General features: G+C 51.2%; 2 protein-coding genes across 2 annotated transcripts in view; one reads left to right on the top strand and one right to left on the bottom strand.

The window, feature by feature from the left end:
* ERGIC1 (endoplasmic reticulum-golgi intermediate compartment 1) overlaps positions 1-19,359 on the bottom strand; it is a 110,110-nt gene that overhangs the window by 77,171 nt on the left and 13,580 nt on the right. The window lies entirely within an intron of this gene.
* Positions 13,973-17,235, top strand: LOC133089543 (serine-threonine kinase receptor-associated protein-like). The gene is given in 4 exon segments (XM_061187603.1): positions 13,973-14,005; positions 16,037-16,195; positions 16,197-16,474; positions 16,476-17,235. Coding segments are annotated over 4 exon segments (1,206 nt in total). The 3' UTR covers positions 17,212-17,235.

The following is a 19,359-nucleotide window of genomic DNA, read 5'->3' as shown; positions in this document are numbered from 1 at the left end:
GTGGGTCCATATAAATAAAATAGAAATTTTATAATAGTATGGGTAGAGGTAGATATGGCAAAAGTGTGAAAGTGGCCCAGGAATGGTATAAATTTGGCAGATGCTGCTAAGGACTTCCCGAATCTGTGGCTGGTGAATCCTACCGTGCCTTCGTACAGCCTGACATCAATAGGCGTCACTAAAGGACATACCCTCTGCTGATTTAGCGGTGACAGAACTCAGGAGAGAAGAACCAGAGCCCCTTAAGGAAGGGCAAAGTCAAGGCCAGACAGCCAACCAGCTGCGGAAAATTCTTCAAGGAAACGGGATTTTTCAATTGAAAGGTGCCTACCTCCGTGCCTTAGAACTCCCGTCACCATCACCGGGCCTTTCTGCAAACATGTACTCATTTGCGCCGTCTGGATGCCATAATGAAGTCTCCATTAGATTTTTCCTGCCATACTTCTTTATCTTCCCCCTTTATCTAGTGCCATCCTTCTAAACCTTTTATTTCATGATCATCTGAGTCTTACAGAACAGTTGCACAGAGATCATAGAAAGTTCCCACACACCCTTCAGCCAGTGTCCCCTCATGTTCACATCTTACAGAACCAGAGAAAACCACAGAAAAATTCTTGAAACTAGGAAATTAACCTTGGTACAATATCATTAAGGAAAAGACAAACTTAATTAGGATCTCACCAGTTTTTCCACTAATGTCCTTTTTCTGGTCTAAGATCCAATCCAGGGTCCTCCTTAGTCTCTAATCTGTGACAGTCATGCCTCTTTCCTAGTCTGTCATGACTGTGACATTTTTGAAGAGTGTTTGTCAGTTACTTCGTAGAATACCTCTCAAACCAGGCCTGTCTGATGTTTTCCGGTGATTTAAGTCAGGTTGTGCATCTCTGGGAAGAATCCCACAGTGCTGTGCCCTCCTTAGAGCCCCACATCGGGGACATGATGCCATATGTCTTATCACCTGTGCTGTTAGCCTTGATCACTTGGCTAAGATTCGATCTGCCAGGATTCTCCTGGCAGTTACTATTTTCCCACTTTGTAATTACTAAATATTTCAGGGGAGATACTCTGAGACTATACAAATATCTTGTTTCTGCTTAAACTTCTGCCCACTAATTTTGCATGCCAAAATTAGTGGATTTTAACTGAAATAATTATTACTGTGGAGTTTTAATGGTGACTTTCAAATTCTATCATTCTTTCCACATTTATTAACTGGAATTACCTGTGCCCTATCTCCTTTTTAATGGTCTTAAAAAAAAAAAAAAAAAAAGATCTTGGCAGGAATTTACAAACTTTCCAGTGGGCGAACCTGATCTTGCAAGAAACCATCTCTTTCTACGTTTCCACTGAAAAAACAATCCACTGCATCCCAGGCCTTTTTCCTTTTCATTTTTTCTCTTTTCTTCTTTCTTTCCTTCACCTCATCCTGCCCCACTCATCACTCTGATTTTCAGAACTGGAGAACACCAGGCTGCTCTGGCAATGTCAAAAAACCCAGCTATGCAACTTCCACGGAGTCTATACTAGGCTGGAAATTCACACCTGGGCCTCAGCACATGCTTCATTTACCAATCCTAAGTGCCTACTGTGTGCCAGGCCTGTACGAGGCACCTTAACCCAAACACGTTCTAATCTTTACACCAACTTTAGTAGATCAGCGAGCTGCTTCCCATTTTACAGATGAGGAAACTGAGGCTCATTCGTTTAGCTAGCAAACATTTAGTGTCCACAAGCACCAGGCACCATTGATAGTGTTGGGGAAACGAGAGTGAACAAGACAGGCAAGGCCTATGAACTGAAGAACTTGTGTTCTCATGGAGGGGACAGAGCAAAACGGAGTTGGGACTGTCCTGAAGTGTGCTAAGAGCTACAAAGGAGCACACAGGGTGATTTGAGAGCGTGTGATGGGGACGCTTCAGGCTGAGTGGTCAGGGCAGGACCTCTGAGCAGAGACCTGAGGGGAGGGAAGGAGCCGGCCATGCCAAGAGCCCGGGAAGGGCATCCAAGCAGTGGGGGCAACATGGGAGCGTGGTCAACCTGGTCAAGGAGCAGCAATGCCCACATGGCTGGAACACAGGGAGCGGAGAAGGCCCAGGATGAGGTCAGCGACACTGGGGGAGGACGGATCACGCAGGGCCCTGCAGGCCGGGGAAAGGACTCCAGATTATTCTCTGCAGTGGATCTGCGGCAGCGTGCTGAGTGCCCAGGAGGGCGAACTGCATTTCACCCAGAGTGACCCCGGCGGTCAGCGACAGAGCCAGGCTCCGGCCGCGGCTGGCCTGGCCTCCGTCTGCCCCAGCCAGGCCCTTCCTCCTCCACACAGCACTGGCCCAGGCCCTCAGGCAGGGCTCCAAACACTGTGGAACTCAGGGTCTGGCTCTGGAATATGTTTTTGTGCTCACTGAGACACACGGGCGCGGCCAACGCCCTGGCTCCTTCCTCACACGAGATCACTCTGGGTCTCCTGCTCGGGGAGGACCTGAGCCCCGGCCCATCCCCCTGCCCTGACTGGGGGACCCACACTCGGTACCAGCTCCCACTCAGGCTGGCCTCGATTGTGCCACGCGAGCCTCGGAGCAGTCTGTTTCTTTCGCAGTTCTGTGATTTGCACGCTCTGTTCCCATTGCTTTATCTAGCAAGTTCACGGTCACGCAGCTCGGTGCAGTTAAGGGCCCAGACTGGGGAGCCAGGGAGCCTGGGTTCAAATCCCGCCTCTGCCACTAGCCAGGTGACCCTGGGCAAGTTAGCTCCCGATATGTACTATGTTATTCATAATAACAGAGCCTATACCCACCTCACAGCGGTGGTCACGAGGATTAAATCAGTCAATAGATGCAAGAAGGCGGTGCAGGTGCCCTGAGAACGCTGCCTCAGGGTTAGCTATTCCCATCATCAGCATCAAGGCCCAGGCAGGTCGGCCCACCTCCCGCATTGGAGTACCAAGCCCACTGCCTCACGTAGCTGTGAGCTCCCTGAGGACGCTGTGAGCTCCCTGAGGACGGGGACAAGTCTGCTTCACCTGTCCCTCCCCTCCCTGGCACGCAGGGGCCTGGTCCTGAATAAATGCTGTTTGTTGAAAGAATGAATAGGTAATGGACAAACACGTAGGAGAATGGGATGGGTAAATGTGCGTCAAAAGTAAGATTAAAAGCTTGCAATTACCCAGGACAAATACTTTCAACAAGCACCTCTGGCAGAGCTGGGGGATTAAGACAAGGCCTGTAGGCACAGCACCGCTGAAAGGCAAGAAACACCACAGGAAAAAAAGCAACAGAGATAACCTGGCCAACAAATAGTCAAGAACCCCAAATAAATGACTCTGGAGTGAGGGAACCTGGCTCCCAAAGCCCAGAACCACCACCTACTGGCCGTGCTGTGGTCTTGGCGAGGCCACCGTGTCCAGCTGGGCCGGCTGTCTGTCCTGCTCAAGGACACCTGACAAGAGGCGGAGGGCGAGGGCTGCAATCTCGCCTGCACTCAGCTGGAGGAGGTGTGAGGGCTACACTGGGCTCACAGGGGCCCCACCCGAGGGGCTTTTAGCGTGATTCCCCACAGAGGTGGGCAGAGAGGTGACCAGCAGCCCCTGGAAACCTGCATCAGCACCCTGAGCCTCTGTTCCAACCTGCAAAGCTCAGCCAAAGACAGCAGCTGCGCCTCACCTCCGTGACACTTGTTAACTTCCACGCTTTTTGTGCCCAGTGCCTAAAACAATGCCTGGCACGTAGGAGGTGCTCAGTGCCATCTGCTGAATGCACGAATGAATGAACGGGCTAAGGTACCACCCCATCCTTTCCCTACAGGCAGCCTGATGGATGCAGTGGGCTCAGACACTGGTAGCAGGACCATTAACCCTAGTAAACTCTCACACCCCTCAGTCTGGAAGAAAACAGAAAGGGGGAGAGAGGGCGAGGCTAACTTCGGGCTGGAATGCAGCCCTTTTCAGTCAGCTGGGAATAGCGATAAGGAGGTGGCCATGGGAACCATGGGAATTGGGAGCGGGGGGGAGGGACGGGCCCCATTCACACAGTGCATGGAGGTTGGGGTTATGGCCGTGGCGGAATGCGGGCTGGGTGTGGGGCTGGGCCTGGAAGCAAAGTTCCTGAATGACTGGCTAGCCGAGCCGGGGCCTCGGTTCCCTCTTGGGAACCTGTACAGCCAAGAGCAGTGTTTCATCAAAACAGGAAAAATCATAGAGGAAAAATGCTCATGTAAGGGGACTGGTATTTACAGGGAACAGCCCTGCCTCGACCCAAAGCCTGAAAGGATAAACTGGGGGTGGGGGGACACAGAAAGGGGCATGCAGGGGAGCAGAGCCATCCCAGGTAAGGCCACCCACTGCCCACCCAGGTCTGGGGGATCCTGGGAAGCTATGAAGGGGAGCCTGGGCTAGGTAGGTGGCAGAAGGCAATGTGAGCCTCAAAAGTCACAGCCTCAGAGAGGCTTCTCCTGGCCCCAGGCTCTCTCTGGCCACAGAACCTCCTGACCTGGTATTACCCATCCAAAGTGCTTCAGAAAGATGGACGTGCTCTCCCTGCTGTTACCTACAGGACAGGGAAGTGGGGACTCTGGCCCAAAACACCTGGCAGGCAGGAGCCTCACGATCTTGGGCAGATCCCTCACCAACACCCAATCCTGTTTTCTTTCTTTGGACAACAGGACACTCCCACCCTTGTCCGTAGGGCGCTGGGAAGGTCAGCTGAGAGTATGAACTTGGACCTGCTGGGTACACAGTAGGTTTTTCCTGGGTTCCTCTGAGCAGCCTCCATTACCATCATCATGATCACATGACAGGCAGTGATTCGGCAAAGGCTCCTGGGCCCCACCCCAAGCTTCCAGGACATCCGATCCCACCATCTGTGACTTTCTTCTGTACCAACACAAGGATTCTCGTCTTGCTAAGTGCAAGTCATGAGTCGCTCCTCTAGTGTGTGAGTAAAGGACCCGGGGTGTGCAGTAGTGCATCATCACCCTCACCTGCACACTGAAGGAGGTTCTTAACGGCTCTGCTCTTCCCCTTCAGTCCAGAGTGAACTCTTCATGAAGATCTGCTTCAAACGCTTCAAGGGCCAAAGGCTTCTTAGGATAAAGGTCATCTTCCTAATCGTGCCCTATGAGTCCCTCACGGCCTGGCCCAGCTGAGTCCTCCAGCCTGGGCTCTCCCCGGCTCTGTCCTGCAGCCACTTCCACATGGACAATGCTACCTCCCTACCTCAGGGCCTTTGCCCATGCTGTTCCCTCCACCTGGGCCTCCCCCCCTAATGAACCCCAAGTACCTTTCAGACAGCCACTGAAACATCACTGCCGTGAGGTTTCCCTTGACCTCTAGAAGAATCCCCTGTGTTTTTCCTGCACAGACCTCATATCAACTGATAAGTACAAATTTAATTGGATGTTTGACTTAATCGCTGAAAATGAAGACTCCGCGACAGGAGGAGCTATATGCCTCTCGTTCACCACTGGCCCCCCAGGTGCCTAGCACGACGAGCAGCATAACTGTTTGTACGTAATGAGTGAGTGAATGGACGAATGAATGAATGATTGAACAAACAGCCCAGGGAATGAAAAGTGAAAAGGGAAGTAAAGCAAAGAGCAGGTGGAGAGACCCAGAGTCTACTACCCCCACTCTAGGAGCTACAGAGGAAGGTGGAAGACGAGAACATGGGGAGGGAACTGAGTCATACACGAGGGCTGCCTGGGATCCTGGGGGTTGGTGACCAGGTGGCCATGATGGAGTACTTGCTGACAATTCACAGACACTATTTCATCTTGCCTCACACAGTGCCTGGGCGGGAGTACTAGCCCATTGTTGCAGATGACAAAACTGAGACCCAAGGGGATGAAGGACCTGCCTGGGATCCCACAGCTGGGAGTGGGTGGGGTCAGGGCTGTGACTGCTCACTGCCACACACCATCGTCTAGACTCTAGTCTAGTTCTAGACTCAAGGGGGAAAGTCTCTTATGCCAGGCATCCCCGCAAGAAAGTGAAACAAATTTATAAGCATCTCCCTGAAACTGCTGGAGCAGAGATGCTTATGCTTTTAGCAGGTAAGGATGGTAAGAAAGAATGAAAGGGACTGTCCAGGCCATCAGCTGAGAACTTAGCCCAGCCAAGTCCAATGCCAAGCGTCTCATCTGCATCAGTCCACTTAATCCTCAGAACAGCCCTAGCAAGCAGGCACTATCATTAGGATCATTTTACAGATGAGGAAACTGAAGCTGAAAGAAGTTCCTGTTATTCCTAATCTAAGATGCTTAACTCAATGCAGATATTCTCTTTAGTGTATTATTCTAGTGAACTTCAACATACATCAACATGTTCCTCAGGTCCACTAGTGGCCTTGGGAGCCCAATGTTATGTTCCAAAATGCTTTTCAATTCCCCATCTGTGAAATTCCTGCTGTGGGGTTTTCAGGGGCCCCAACACTTGGCTACAATTCCCATGGCAGCCCATCTGTCTACAATGTGCTTTAGGCATTTCATATGCATGGATTCAGCCTCAGGTTGGCATCCACGGTCTGACACTCTTGTCTTCAGTATCCTTGAGGGTGTGAATAAGGACCAGTCACCCCATCAGGGAGAACACTCCCCCACTGTCTTGGGAAACATACTGACCCAAGCCAATGGGCTTTTAGTTCCCCTTTGTCCATGCCCCAGGGAGTTTTTACATTCACTTGATCCCCTTCTCCTTCCTAAGCACCGTCCCTGCTCAAGAACCTGCTATGGCTCCCCACTGCCTGATGCAGCACATGCAGACCCCAGGCCAGGCTCCTCTGGGTGGTCTACAAACCAGGCCTACCTCACCTGCCCGTTGTATCCCCTGCCCTTTCCCACACGGCTATCCCTTCCTCCCAATCTCATCAGGCTGCAGAGCCCCTCGGGTAGAATGCCATCCCTTCCCCTGATCCCAACCCGACTCCTCTCGAGTGTCCCTCCTCCAGGAAGCCGCCCACCCGCCCACCCCACTCCCTGTTTGTGCACATCCTGCCTTTTGCCTTCTTTTCTACTGAGGTGCCGTTGCCTACGTGGCATTGACTCTTCTCCGGCCTGTATGAACTGACCCCACCTTTCTAAGAGGATTCTTTGCTTCTTGAGAGGGAGGCTCAAGTCCACCCACCTGGACTTGGCATTCCAGCCTTGCCACAGCTTCTCCAGCCTGGCTGCTAACCCAGCCTCACTCTCAGCCCAGCTTCTCACAGAGAAGACATGCTGCCCACCCCCTGGGGACATGGGGACAGGGGGAGGGGGGTCACTGATAAGGCCCCTGTCTTTTCTCTGGCCTCAAGTGCTGTCAAGTTCCCTCCTGCCAACAGGCCATGAACTAAGTCACCGGTCCACTGTCCTTTTTGTAAATTGAAAAGGATATGACTTGCAATTTAATAAGTGACATTTGATTAGTTGAAGGTCAACATTTCTAAAACATCAAGTCCATGTGGAAAATGTGAATCAAAGAGGCCTCTTGGCAGAAAGACTGGGCACCACAAGAGCCAGCGGCTGCTGGCCTGGTCCCCGCCGGGCTGCACCCAGGCCCATCTCTGCAGCGCAGATTTGCAGGCTGCCCACGGCACAAACAGAACCCAACTCCCCACTCAAACTTGTCCCCACTGTGCTGAGGGTCAAGGGCACACTCTTCACGGTGCCCCCGATGCATTCTCCAGCCAGTTTGCCAAGTGCTGACAGTTGACTCCTGCCTCTGCCTTTGGATGGGCCTGGACCCCTTGCTCTGGCATCTGCCCAGCTCCGCTCATCACAAGGCCTCGAGGTGGCACTAGGGGAGGTCCTCTCAGAACTCCGCACCAAGGTAGATCAGAATATCCCCAAAGATCCCTGGACGTTCTTGCTCAGATAACTCTTGATAGTTTAACTGTCTATCTTCCCTGTTGGAATGGAAGCTCCTTGAGAGTGGGTACCATGTCCATGGGGTTCAGCTCCACACACCAGCACCAGCACAGCGCGTGGCACACAGTAGGTGCTCAACGGATAATAGTTACATGAACGAACGAGCAAATGAGCAAGGAGAGCGCTGGATGGACTGAAGCCATCTCAGCAGACACGCTTTAGGGAGAACTTCTGGTGCAGCCAAGCCACCAGTGGAGAAGTGAGGGGGAACAGAAGAGGCCGTGTTGCCTGGATCAAGCCCAGGTGTGGGAGGCAGGTGGGTGTGCTTCCTCTCTCACCCCCACGGCCCTCCTGGAAAGCAGCGTGACCATCCCTACCCGGAGGTGTCTCCTGGTGTTCTGAGAAACACCACGCGGGGGAGGTGGTGGTGGGGTGTGGTGACCTCTAACACCCCACCCCACTGCTGCAGCCACCCCAGCCGAGGCAGCCACCTCCACACCCGCCCCGCCCCCGTGGGAGTTCCAAAGTCCAGCCTGCCCCCTCAGTCATTTCATCTCTAAAATGGGGGCAGAGCAACCCTGATCCCAGCATCCTAACACTCCTACCTCAAAGGAGATGAGAAGACACTGCTGTAAATTACTCACAGGTATCTCTTTTGTTTCTTAAATTGCTTTTGTAACAAATCCCATGTGGAACAATAGCAACAAATCAATCCTCCCCAAATCCTAAGAATGTTACACTGACCAACCAACCCACAGCCTATGGCATTTTCACAACCACCCTCTGAGGTGGGTACCACTTTCTCTCCCCACCTCACAGCTGAGGAAGGGAAGCCCGCAGAAGTAGATGATTTGGCTGACTGAGCAAACAGCAGGGCCAGAGCGCAAAACCGGAGTCTCTACTTGGGTTCCCCCCTCTCCTGATCATTACAACTCCCCAGAGAGGTTGCTTAAAATACAGAGGCCGGGGTTTCCCTGGTGGCGCAGTGGTTGAGAATCTACCTGCCAATGCAGGGGACACGGATTCGAGTCCTGGACCGGGAAGATCCCACATGCCGCGGAGCAACTAAGCCCATGCACCACAACTGCTGAAGAGCCTACAAGCCGCAACTACTGAGCCCGCGAGCCACAACTACTGAGCCCGCATGCCGCAACTACCAAAGCCTATATGCCTAGAGCCCGTGCTCTGCAACAACAGAAGCCACGCAATGAGAAACCCGCGCACCGCACCAAAGAGTAGCCCCCGCTCGCCGCAGCTAGAGAAAGCTGCGCACAGCAACAAAGAACCAAAGCAGCCAAAACTAAATAAATAAAATAATAAATTTATTTAAAAAAAAATACAGAGGCCGGGGCCCTGATTCCCCATATCACGATCTCTCGGTGGGGCCGTGGGAATCATCTGAACAAGCAAATTGCCCCCAGCCAGCTGCGCAGACTGTGACTCCCTGGGCCTCAATTTTCCCATCTGTGAAAGGGGTAACTCCTCTCCCACAGAGCCGCTGTGGGTGATCAAGGGAGCGAAATGCTGGGTAAGTGTGCTAAAAACAGCCAAGAGGTATCAAGCAGAAGGTCCCACTGAGGAAGACGCTCTACTTTGGGTAGCCTGACCAGCCCTTCCACTTCTGGAGCCCTTGGGGCTAGAAAGGGACTCTAAAGGCCAGCATGCATTGCCGTGGCGGCTGCAGCTGTGACTCTTCTAGCTGCTTCCACCTGGGGCAGTAGGAGACTCAGGAGTGGCTCACACGTCATGGAGCCTGCTGGGCCCAGGGCACATTCCTACCCATTGTGTCTTCTGTGCAATATCTTTCAGGCAACAACAGCACATGGCCAACCAGTTCAGCCTGTGGGAGGGTGGACATCACGTCCACATCCCACGTCTCTACACTAGGGAGTGACACCGGCTGACAAACAGGTGGTTCTCCTCAGGGGTCCTCACCCTTGGTCAAGTCCACGTCCCCTCTCTCCTCCGGGCTGTTACCACCAGCATGCTCAAGCAGTTGTAACACCACCACCCGCAGGGTCAGAGGCCCAAGTGGTGGCCTGTATCAAGGTTCAAGCACAGAAATACCTGTGCCAACTAAATAATCATCACAGCCACATGTACTGGTCACTTACCATGGTGGGTGCCGTGCTGAGTAATTTAGCCGAGTCATCTCACTGAAGTTCTACTGTCCCCCAGGAGGAAGGTACAGTCACCATCCCCGCTGATGATGTGGGTAAAGTGCTAGCAAATCAACTCTGCAAGTAGCAGGGCTGCGGCTCAACTCCAGGGAGACTGCTCATTCACTGTTCAACACGTTTTTCAGTGTGCCCGTCACTGCCCTAGGCCCTGGGGACCCAACCGTGACGAAGGCAGAGCAAGGCACTGATAGCCTGGTGGGAGACTCAGAGATCAAGCTCTCAACCCTGGTCTCCATTGTCTCCCAAAGGCCACTGGCTCTTTCCAAAGGGAGACCTCCCTGACTGGCTCCCTGGTGTCCACTGTTGGCATGAGGCCTGTAGGAGGTGGTCTGGGTTAGAAGACACTGGCCTGCAGGAAGCAGGTCCTGCCAGCTAACCCACCGGCACATGGCACCTGGGCAGACTGCGCCAGCGTTCTGAAAGATTAAAAGCCATTTCTGAGTCACTATTCCTTCCTTGTGGGGTGGTCTTAAGAGAATCTTTAATCATTGGGCTCAAAGTGGAGGCATGAGAAATACAATACTGCCCCCTCCCCTCAACGACAACAATACACCTGATTCTGATTCTCTGGCAGTTTCCTTTTGGCCAGTGAAGCCTGGGAGCCCCATTCTTCTAGAGGCACTGGAAATCCAGATTTTTATGTGAAATCTCCTAATTTGAAATGCTGGCATTTAACTTTAAAATTTTTTTTAAATGTGAGGACCAAATAATCACATCTGTGATTGGGCAGCATTTGACCCCCAATGCTGCCAGTTTATAATCTCTGTCTTAGATCAAGTATGACAGGAAGTTTCATAAATGGGGGAAGGAAGTAGAGGCGTCATGACACTGAATTAGGACCTACGATGAGCCAGTAGCTGTGGGAGGTACTCTCGACTCCCAGCAGTAATCCTGTGAGGTCAGGGTTCATGTCCCCAGAAGGTAGGCTCAGGGAGGTGAAGCGAGCTGCCCAAGGACACACAGTGAGGGGGGCAGAAGCACCAGGATTGGGACCCAGATGTGCCAGGCTTCAAAGCCCAGCTATCCCAGGTCTGCCTGGGACCTCACAACAATGGCTCTAGAACAAGCTAAGTCCCGGGCAGCTGACTCTTCATGTTCCAGTGAGTGTGAGGCAGGCAGAGGTCCAAGTCAGGTGACACATCTGTGTGGCCCCACTGTGAGGGGCCTGACCCAGGGAGGGACGGGTGGGGACGGGGCAGGGAGGAGGCGGGTGAGTGAACCCTCTCATTCCTCCTTTGACTCAGGGTTAACTCAGCTCTGACAAACCACCTGGCTTTGAGCGTGCCCCGGTTTCGAAGCTCGGCCAACCAAAGCCAAGTTGGGGAAAATCGGGCAGGGCAGGACGGAGAGTGGAACCAGCCCAGCCACCTGGCTCGCAGGGTGAATCTGGGCGGGGCTCCCAGCTCCAAAAGGCAGGGGCTGGCTCCACCCATCTCCATGCCCTCCCAGCTCCCGTGTTTACAGAGTCTAATCAGCCCGGAACCTGAACACATACCAGCCTTCTCAACTGTAAAATGGGGTAAGTAAAAGCCCTCACTTCCTGGGTTTGTTGTGAGAACTGAATAAAATGATGGATTTACAGTGCGTAGCACTGTGCCTGATGCCCAGGAGATGCTCAGTTAGTGTTTACTTCTATCACCACCCTCTCCAACTGTCCAGCATCTGTGGCTTCTCACTTCCCTCCTTCCAGAAACATCTGACTGCAGAGGATGGGTCAGGGCTAGTTCTCTGCACCAAGCACAGAGGGCTCAAAACCCACAGCCACGTCATCAGGAACGATCTGAGGACCTAACACTCACCAGGATGCAAACACTTCTGCGGTAAACTAGAAAAAGTATGGGATCCAAGTGCAGAAAAGCTGCGCTCCTGTGGCCCCTCTGATCTTCAGTGTTCTCATCTGCAGAGAAAACGATCATCCCCAGACCACACTCATCTTCCAAGAGCGTTCTAAACTCTTAAGCCCCATGTGACGCTCTCATGATAATCATTATTAAGTTAATTAAGATTTGTGGTACCCAATCCCAGAGTTACACTTAAGTCATAATGGGGAACCCCTCTTCAGGGTTTCCCAGCTTACCTGATCCTAAGAATCACTGAGGACACTTTGAAAGACACAGATTCCCAGGCCCATCTGGACTGGACTTGAGGGTGGGGGGCAGGACAGGACCCAGGTGATTAGGGAAACCTGTCAGTTCTAGAGAGAACAGGATTACTCGACTGAAACTGAAAACTGGGCACCTTGAATCTCCAGTCAGGTGATCTAACAAAAAGTATCATTTTCTGGGGGTTGGACAGTCTTGACTTTAGGGGCTGGCTGTTACTTTGATGGCTGTGTGACTCTGGGCCAAGCCCTCAACCTCTCTGAGCCTCTGTTTTCTCAAAATGGGAACAATTAGGCCTAGGCCCCTGGCTGGGGTGAGTGTGGAATATCAGATGTCTGCTCCCTCCCAGCTTCCCCACCTCAGATTCTGGGGGCTAAAGTGCCATTTCAAGCAAGCGGAGCTAGCAGGGGTGAGGGGAGCCTGGTAGCCTCCCATTAGGACAGGCAGCTGGCCACCCATTCCCACTTTGGGCAGGGCCTGAGTAATGTCAGATTTCCCAATTCCTCAGGACACATTCGGTAGGGGACATTTCCCATTCCCACTGTTAGAGAAATAAATCTTTTCTGATGCACTTATACTCTTAGAAGAAAACTAGAAACATTTTTCCAAACACAAAGAGATATGGCAACAAAGCATCCAATCCCAGCAGATCTGGACCACTCTGCCAGGTCTCCGGGGTCTCATCTTGTCTGAGATCTGAGCTGTGGGAGGCGTGAGGTTGGTGGAGCATGGGCCCCACATTCCACAGATTTAGATCTGATTTAGATCTGATTCTCTCCTTCCTTCATTTAATAAATATTTTCTGAGCACCCGCTGTGTGCAGACCCTGGGCTCAGTACCAGGATCCAGTGATGAGCAGAGATTTGGTCCCCGCTCTCAAGAGCTTAGACTCCAGCGAGACAGACAGATGTCAGGTGACAAATGGCACACACAGATCACTGCAATTGTGCTAAGTGATCTGAAGGACATGTCCAGGTGCGATAAAAAGATACACACAGGGAAGGGATTGGGGGGTGGTGACCCAAATTAGATAAAGTACGCTGTCTGGGAAGATCTTTTTGGAGGGAGGGCACTAGTTGGCCAAGCTAATCCAGCGAGCTACCCTCCGCAAACTCGTTATCACCTGTCTCCCTTTCCTTCCTCCTCAGCACTCGCCACTGTGGGCAATAACCGTCTGTGCAATTATCTGTTCACTGTCATTCTGCCCACCTTCCCCACTACCCTGGAAATGCCACGACAGGAAAGATAATGTCAGTCTTGTTGTCCCTGGAAGCCTCCCCAATTAACCTTTGAGTGAGTGCATGAATGGATGAATGAATGAACCCTGCTTCCCTGGGCCTTGATCTCTTCATCCCCACAAAAGGGAGTAACAATACCTTTGGCCATGTTGCTGGGAGATCCGGGGCACACTGCCTGTATTCAATGAGTGGGGCTTGGCGCTGGCATAACTTGGAATGAGTGGGACATTGTGGGAAGGGATTTAGGAGCAGGAGAGGAAGCCGGACTCCTCTACCCTGTGAGCAAACCACTCGTGGAGTCCACCCAAGTCAGGACTGCAAAACAACTTCAGAAAGATGGGCCAGGACATACAAGGAGCCCTCCCCTTAACAGCAGGCAGGTTAAGTAGTTCCCCAGGGAGAGCATCCACTGATGCAGTCCCCACACAAATCTTGTGTCACCCACTGGGCCAGTGAGTGGGTGACAAGTACCCAAGCGTGCCCAGGGTCATCTTCTGATTTCCTGGCTCCTTGAAGCAGGCCTGGGAGACAGGCATTCCTGTGCCAGCACAGTCACGTGTACCAGGCAGGTGATGGGTGAGAGGGGCAGAGAGATGAGAAAGCAGCATGAATACACATGACCCCTGCCCACGTGGTCGCACCTACGGCGGTAAGCCTTCCCCGACCAAAGATGGCAGCCAGGGACAGTGGAAAGGCCATGAGTCCTGCGGGGGAGCCGGGAGTCATGCCCTGCTATGGGCCTCAGTTTCCCATTGGTTAAGTGACACCATTAATTCCCCTCATAGATCAAGGTGGAAACTATAAAGTCATGAGTGCTACGAGGTGACAGGTGATTTCATCTACCTCTCTCTACAACAAGTTTTGGATTTGCCTGTGCACAAATTGTGTGCTGACTGTCCCCTAAGCCACCATTTCCCAAAGTGTGGCACCTATGCCACCGGTGTGACCTGGGTGATTTCAGGCCATGCGGGGACCTGGTGGTTAAATGGCATCAGACTTCACAGTGAGAAGGCCATTCCCTGTTCAGCTCTCATTTGAGTGTTCCAGAACATCAAAGAGAACGTCTCGAGGCAGTGCTATCCGGCTGTCATCCTCTCGTTTCTCTAGCACTTGCTAACATCCCTTTTTTAACAGACCCAGCTACTGTAGCACGCACCAGCTAGCTAGAACGGAACAGGCTTGCAATTATTGTATCTATTTGTGGCAGGTGATACTGCTTTTCCATTTTCAAAGATGTTATGAAGTTACCTTTTATAAATAAACATGTTAAATTCAAAAACTGAGTAGTTTCCATAAAAGTTATTGAGTAAATAACACGTTGTTTAAGAACACACCCCCAAATTAGGGAGATGGTACCAGAATGGTGGGAGATTGAAAATACTGACTGCAGTTACCACCTCTGCCAGTGACACATGTATCAAGGCCCGTCCTTTTTTCTTCCTCCTGGGTCCACGGCCCAATCAGATCTCCTGACCCCCCCTGGAGTTGGGTGAGGCCAGGTCCCCGGGGCAAGGCAGAAGTGACAGCACCACATCCAGACCCTCCACGGCCTCCCTTTCTCTCCCCACACTGCCTGGCCTCAGAAAGAATCCAACATCCTCTTGAGGAAGAACCACAAGACGGAGGGCAGGGTACCTGCGAGGGGCATAGCATCCCCACCACCTTGGGAATGAATTTCTGTTGTGTTAAATCACCGAGATTTTCAGGTTGTTTATAGGAATTAGCTGACTTAGGCTAATACAAAGGGGCCATCTCTAGTCCAGTTTCTATATACCAGCCTGACACCCTGGTGCTTTTCTCTGTAAAGAATAATAACTGAGCACCTAACAGATGCCAGGCATAGTCTGAAGGGCTTTACAGAGATGAGCTCAATTAGTCCTCATGACAGTGCTGGGAACCAGGCACTATTGAGTAGTGGGCTTATTATCTTTCAGTGAGGCCACTGAGACCCAGAGGGCATCTTGCCCAAAGTCACACATTTGGGAAGTGGTGAAGCCGAGACTTGAACCCAGGACTGTTGGAGATGCACAAAGCCGTTACTTTGCCACAGTGCGACGCAGCCTCTGCTGAGCACATCACCCAGGAACTGCTGTGCCCTGACTATGTGCCAGTCCCTGGGCTGGGTCCTGCAGGAGACGGCACAAGTGACACTGCCATGGCCTGGAGCCCGGCAAGCCAGGCGGGAAGGGAGCAAGGGAGGCGCGTGGCACAGAGCCGGATGGAGACAGGAGAGCGCAGTCAGGGAGGCCTTCGGGAAATCTCGGCGCATCACCACTCCCCAAGAATAGGGAGGGCGGAGGAGGTGGATAAGGCTTAAGGCTGGCCCAGGAGGGTGGGTGCGATCTCAGCCTGCAGAGACAAGTGGAGAGATGCGTCTCATCCGAGCCAACAGCCACCTCCTGAATCCACAGGAATTAGCCGGGGCCAGGCCTACCACCCTGTCTACATAAGGGGACTAAAAGACCGTGGGATGAGTCTTTAACACGCTTCCCTGGATGGTGCGGGTCACGGCCGCCGGTTCTCCGGTTCTCCCCCTCCCCTACTCTCCTCCCTCCCTCCCTTTCCCTCCCTTGACAGCAGTGGATCGGTTGTCTGTCGCAGACTCCCTGACCCACCCCTAACCCCTTTCTGACCTCGGGGCCACCGGACTGGCCTTTTCGCGTTTCCGGCCCAACCCCAGAGTCAGGGCGGGGAGGGGGAGGGGAGGGGCCTCGAGGAGTCGGTGCCAAGAGGAGCGAAAAGACCAGACCACCCTCGGCTCCCCCTCCCCTCACCCCGCCGGATCGCAAGGCTCGCAGCTGCTGTGGCAATGAGGCCGCTCACCTGCGCGGGCCACAAGTCACTCGCAGCCTGTGGTGGATTTGGCCTTCAGTGGCATCACGCCTTACGGCTATTGCCTAATCAGTGCTTGCAAAGATGGTAAACCTATGCTACGCCAGGGAGATACAGGAGACTGGACTGGAACATTTTGGGGTCATAAGGGTGCTGTTTGGGATGCAACAGTAAATAAGGATGCCACCAAAGCGGCTACAGCAGCTGCAGATTTCACAGCCAAAGTGTGGGATGCTGTCTCAGGAGATGAATCGATGACCCTGGCTCATAAATACATTGCCAAGACTGGATTTTACACAGGATAGTAATTACTTGTTAACCGGGGGACAGGATAAACTGTTAGGCATATATGACTTGAACAAACCTGAGGCAGAACCTAAGGAAATCAGTGGTCATACCTCTGGTATTAAAAAGGTTCTATGGTGCAGCGAGGATAAACAGATCCTTTCAGCTGATGATAAAACTGTTCGCCTTTGGGATCATGCTACTATGACAGAAGTGAAATCTCTAAATTTTAATATGTCTGTTAGCAGTATGGAATATATTCCTGAGGGAGAGATCTTGGTAATAACTTACGGACGATCTATTACTTTTCACAGTGCAGTAAGTTTGGACCCAATTAAATCTTTTGAAGCTCCTGCAACCATCAATTCTGCATCTCTTCATCCTGAGAAAGAATTTCTTGCTGCAGGGGGTGAAGATTTTAAACTTTATAAGTATGATTGTAATAGTGGAGAAGAATTAGAATCCTATGAAGGACACTTTGGTCCCATTCACTGTGTGAGGTTTAGTCCTGATGGAGAACTCTATGCTAGTGGTTCTGAAGATAGAACATTGAGACTATGGCAGACTGTGGTAGGAAAAACATACAGCCTTTGGAAATGTGTGCTTCCTGAAGAAGATAGTGGTGAGCTGGCAAAGCCGAAGATCAGTTTTCCAGAGACAGTGGAAGAGGAGCTAGAAGAAATTGCTGCAGAGAATTCTGATTCCATCTATAGTTCAACTCCTGAAGTTAAGGCCTGAGTATCAGGCAGATGTACACAACTTATGGACTAAAACAGAGAAAAGCATCAGCCTCCAGAGTTACTCTCTGCTTAAGGTAAACACGAGCAGTAAACAATGAGGAATATGAATTAGCTCCAGTGCTGGAACTAACCAACTTGGTGATACCTGTAACTGAAAACACAAGAGTATCAGCTTAAGGCAGATGGAGTTACACTCTTGTAGTACGATGGTCTGTTGTCTTTTTAATGAGTATGTGCAAACCAACCCCCAATTTCTCTTATTACAGTTAGATTTCTTGTAGCTGTTTATGTTATTATGAGAGGGAAAATACATTGACCTATTTTTCTGACTTGTCCCTTAAAGCAGAAAGCCATTTTATTTTTTGCTTTAGTTATAAAGAAGAGGGGGAATACATGATAAAGTAACTGGTTTGACTTCTCTTTCATTGTACACTGCTTCTGAACATCTAATTGTTTTTAGTTGTCTAAATAAAATGCCTAAAAAAAAAAAGCTTCCCTGGGCTGGATGAAGTACTCCTAGTTCTTTCAAGGCTACTCTTATGGCTCCTACAGCCCTCTTCTTTCAGAGGGCATGGGGCATAATGGAAAGATTGCGGCGTGGGGGGCCAGACCACTCCACACCCCGATACCTCCTACCCCCTCAGAAGTGATACGGGTGCCCAGTGCGGTGCGGCCTGCACCAGCGGAGCAGAAAGAGTCACTGCTAACGGTGAACACATGAAACTGCACAAGGGATTCTAGACACTGGTGGTCCGCTTCCCTACAGGAGGGCCAGCTGACAGTGAAGATGGTCAGGAGAAGGACCGCTGATCAATAAGGAGTGATACGGCAGGGGCAGCCCGGCAAATGCTGCCTGATCCAGCTGAAGGGCAGTGCCACCAGTGACATCATGTGGATGCCAGGTACCCCTGACAGGATGTGCTGAGAAGGGCACTCCACCCACGACTGCCAAGGTCATGAAGAACAAGAAAGACTGAGGGTGGGAGGAATTGGGAGATGGGGATTGACACATATCCACTACTGATACTATGTATAAAATAGACAACCAATGGGAACATACTGTATAGCACAGGAAACTCTACTTAACGGACTGTGGTGACCTAAATGGGAAGGAAATCCAAAAGGGAGGGGATATATGTATATGTATGGCTGATTCATTTTACTATACAGTAGGAGCTAACACAACATTGTAAAGCAACTATACTCCAATAAAAATTAACTTAGAAAATAAAATAAATAAAATTTTAAAAAGAAAAAAAGAAAAGAAAGACTGGGGACTTCCCTGGTGGCGCAGTGGTTAAGAATCCGCCTGCCAATGTAGGGGACACAGGTTCGATCGCTGGTCCGGGAAGATCCCACATGCCGCGGAGCAACTAAGCCCGTGCGCCACAACTACTGAGCCTGCGCTCTACAGCCCGTGAGCCACAACTACTGAAGCCCGCGCTCCACAACAAGAGAAGCCACCGCAATGAGAAGCCCGCACACCACAACGAAGAGTAGCCCCTGCTCGCTGCAACTAGAGAAAGCCCGCACGCAGCAACGAAGACCCAACGCAGCCAAAAATTAAAAATTAAAAAAAAAAAAAAGACCGAGGAACTGTCCCCAACCAGAGCCTGGGGAGACGTGACCACTGAATGCAATGTTGGATCTTGGATTGGATCCTGGAGCAATAAAAGGACATCAGTGGAACAAAACTGTTTTTAAATTTTATATGATTTTGAGACTTTGCTTCTTTGGGGCACACTGGTCATCCCATCTGGCTGTGAGAGCTCTCTACAGTCTGTGGGCTGGCAGTGTGCTGATCTTTTAAAGTTTCTTTCCCTACCCAATCCCCCCCTTTTTGGTGAGGTTTCAGTGAGGTCTGTTAGGTGTGCATTCTGCAGCTTAACTGGCTTAAAATGTACTCTCCTTTGGTGTGATCTCTTTGGGGGCCGATTGGGAGAAAGAAAAACCAACAGTGTAACTGTTTTGATACTGGAAATCGATGTGTCCTTTTGAAATAAAGAACCAGTCCCTCAAAAAAAAAAAAAAAAAGACATTAGTGGAAAACAGGTGAAATCCAAAATAAAATCTGGAGTTTAGTTAATAATAACACACCAAAGTCAGTTTCTTAGTTGTGACAAATGTGGTAATGTATGGTGTAAAC

This window comes from Eubalaena glacialis, chromosome 4 (genome assembly GCF_028564815.1).
Source record: "Eubalaena glacialis isolate mEubGla1 chromosome 4, mEubGla1.1.hap2.+ XY, whole genome shotgun sequence".
In the NCBI taxonomy this organism is placed as follows: Eukaryota; Metazoa; Chordata; class Mammalia; order Artiodactyla; family Balaenidae; genus Eubalaena; species Eubalaena glacialis.
Note: the sequence above shows the minus strand (reverse complement) of the source record. Positions and strands in the feature narration are given on the sequence as shown.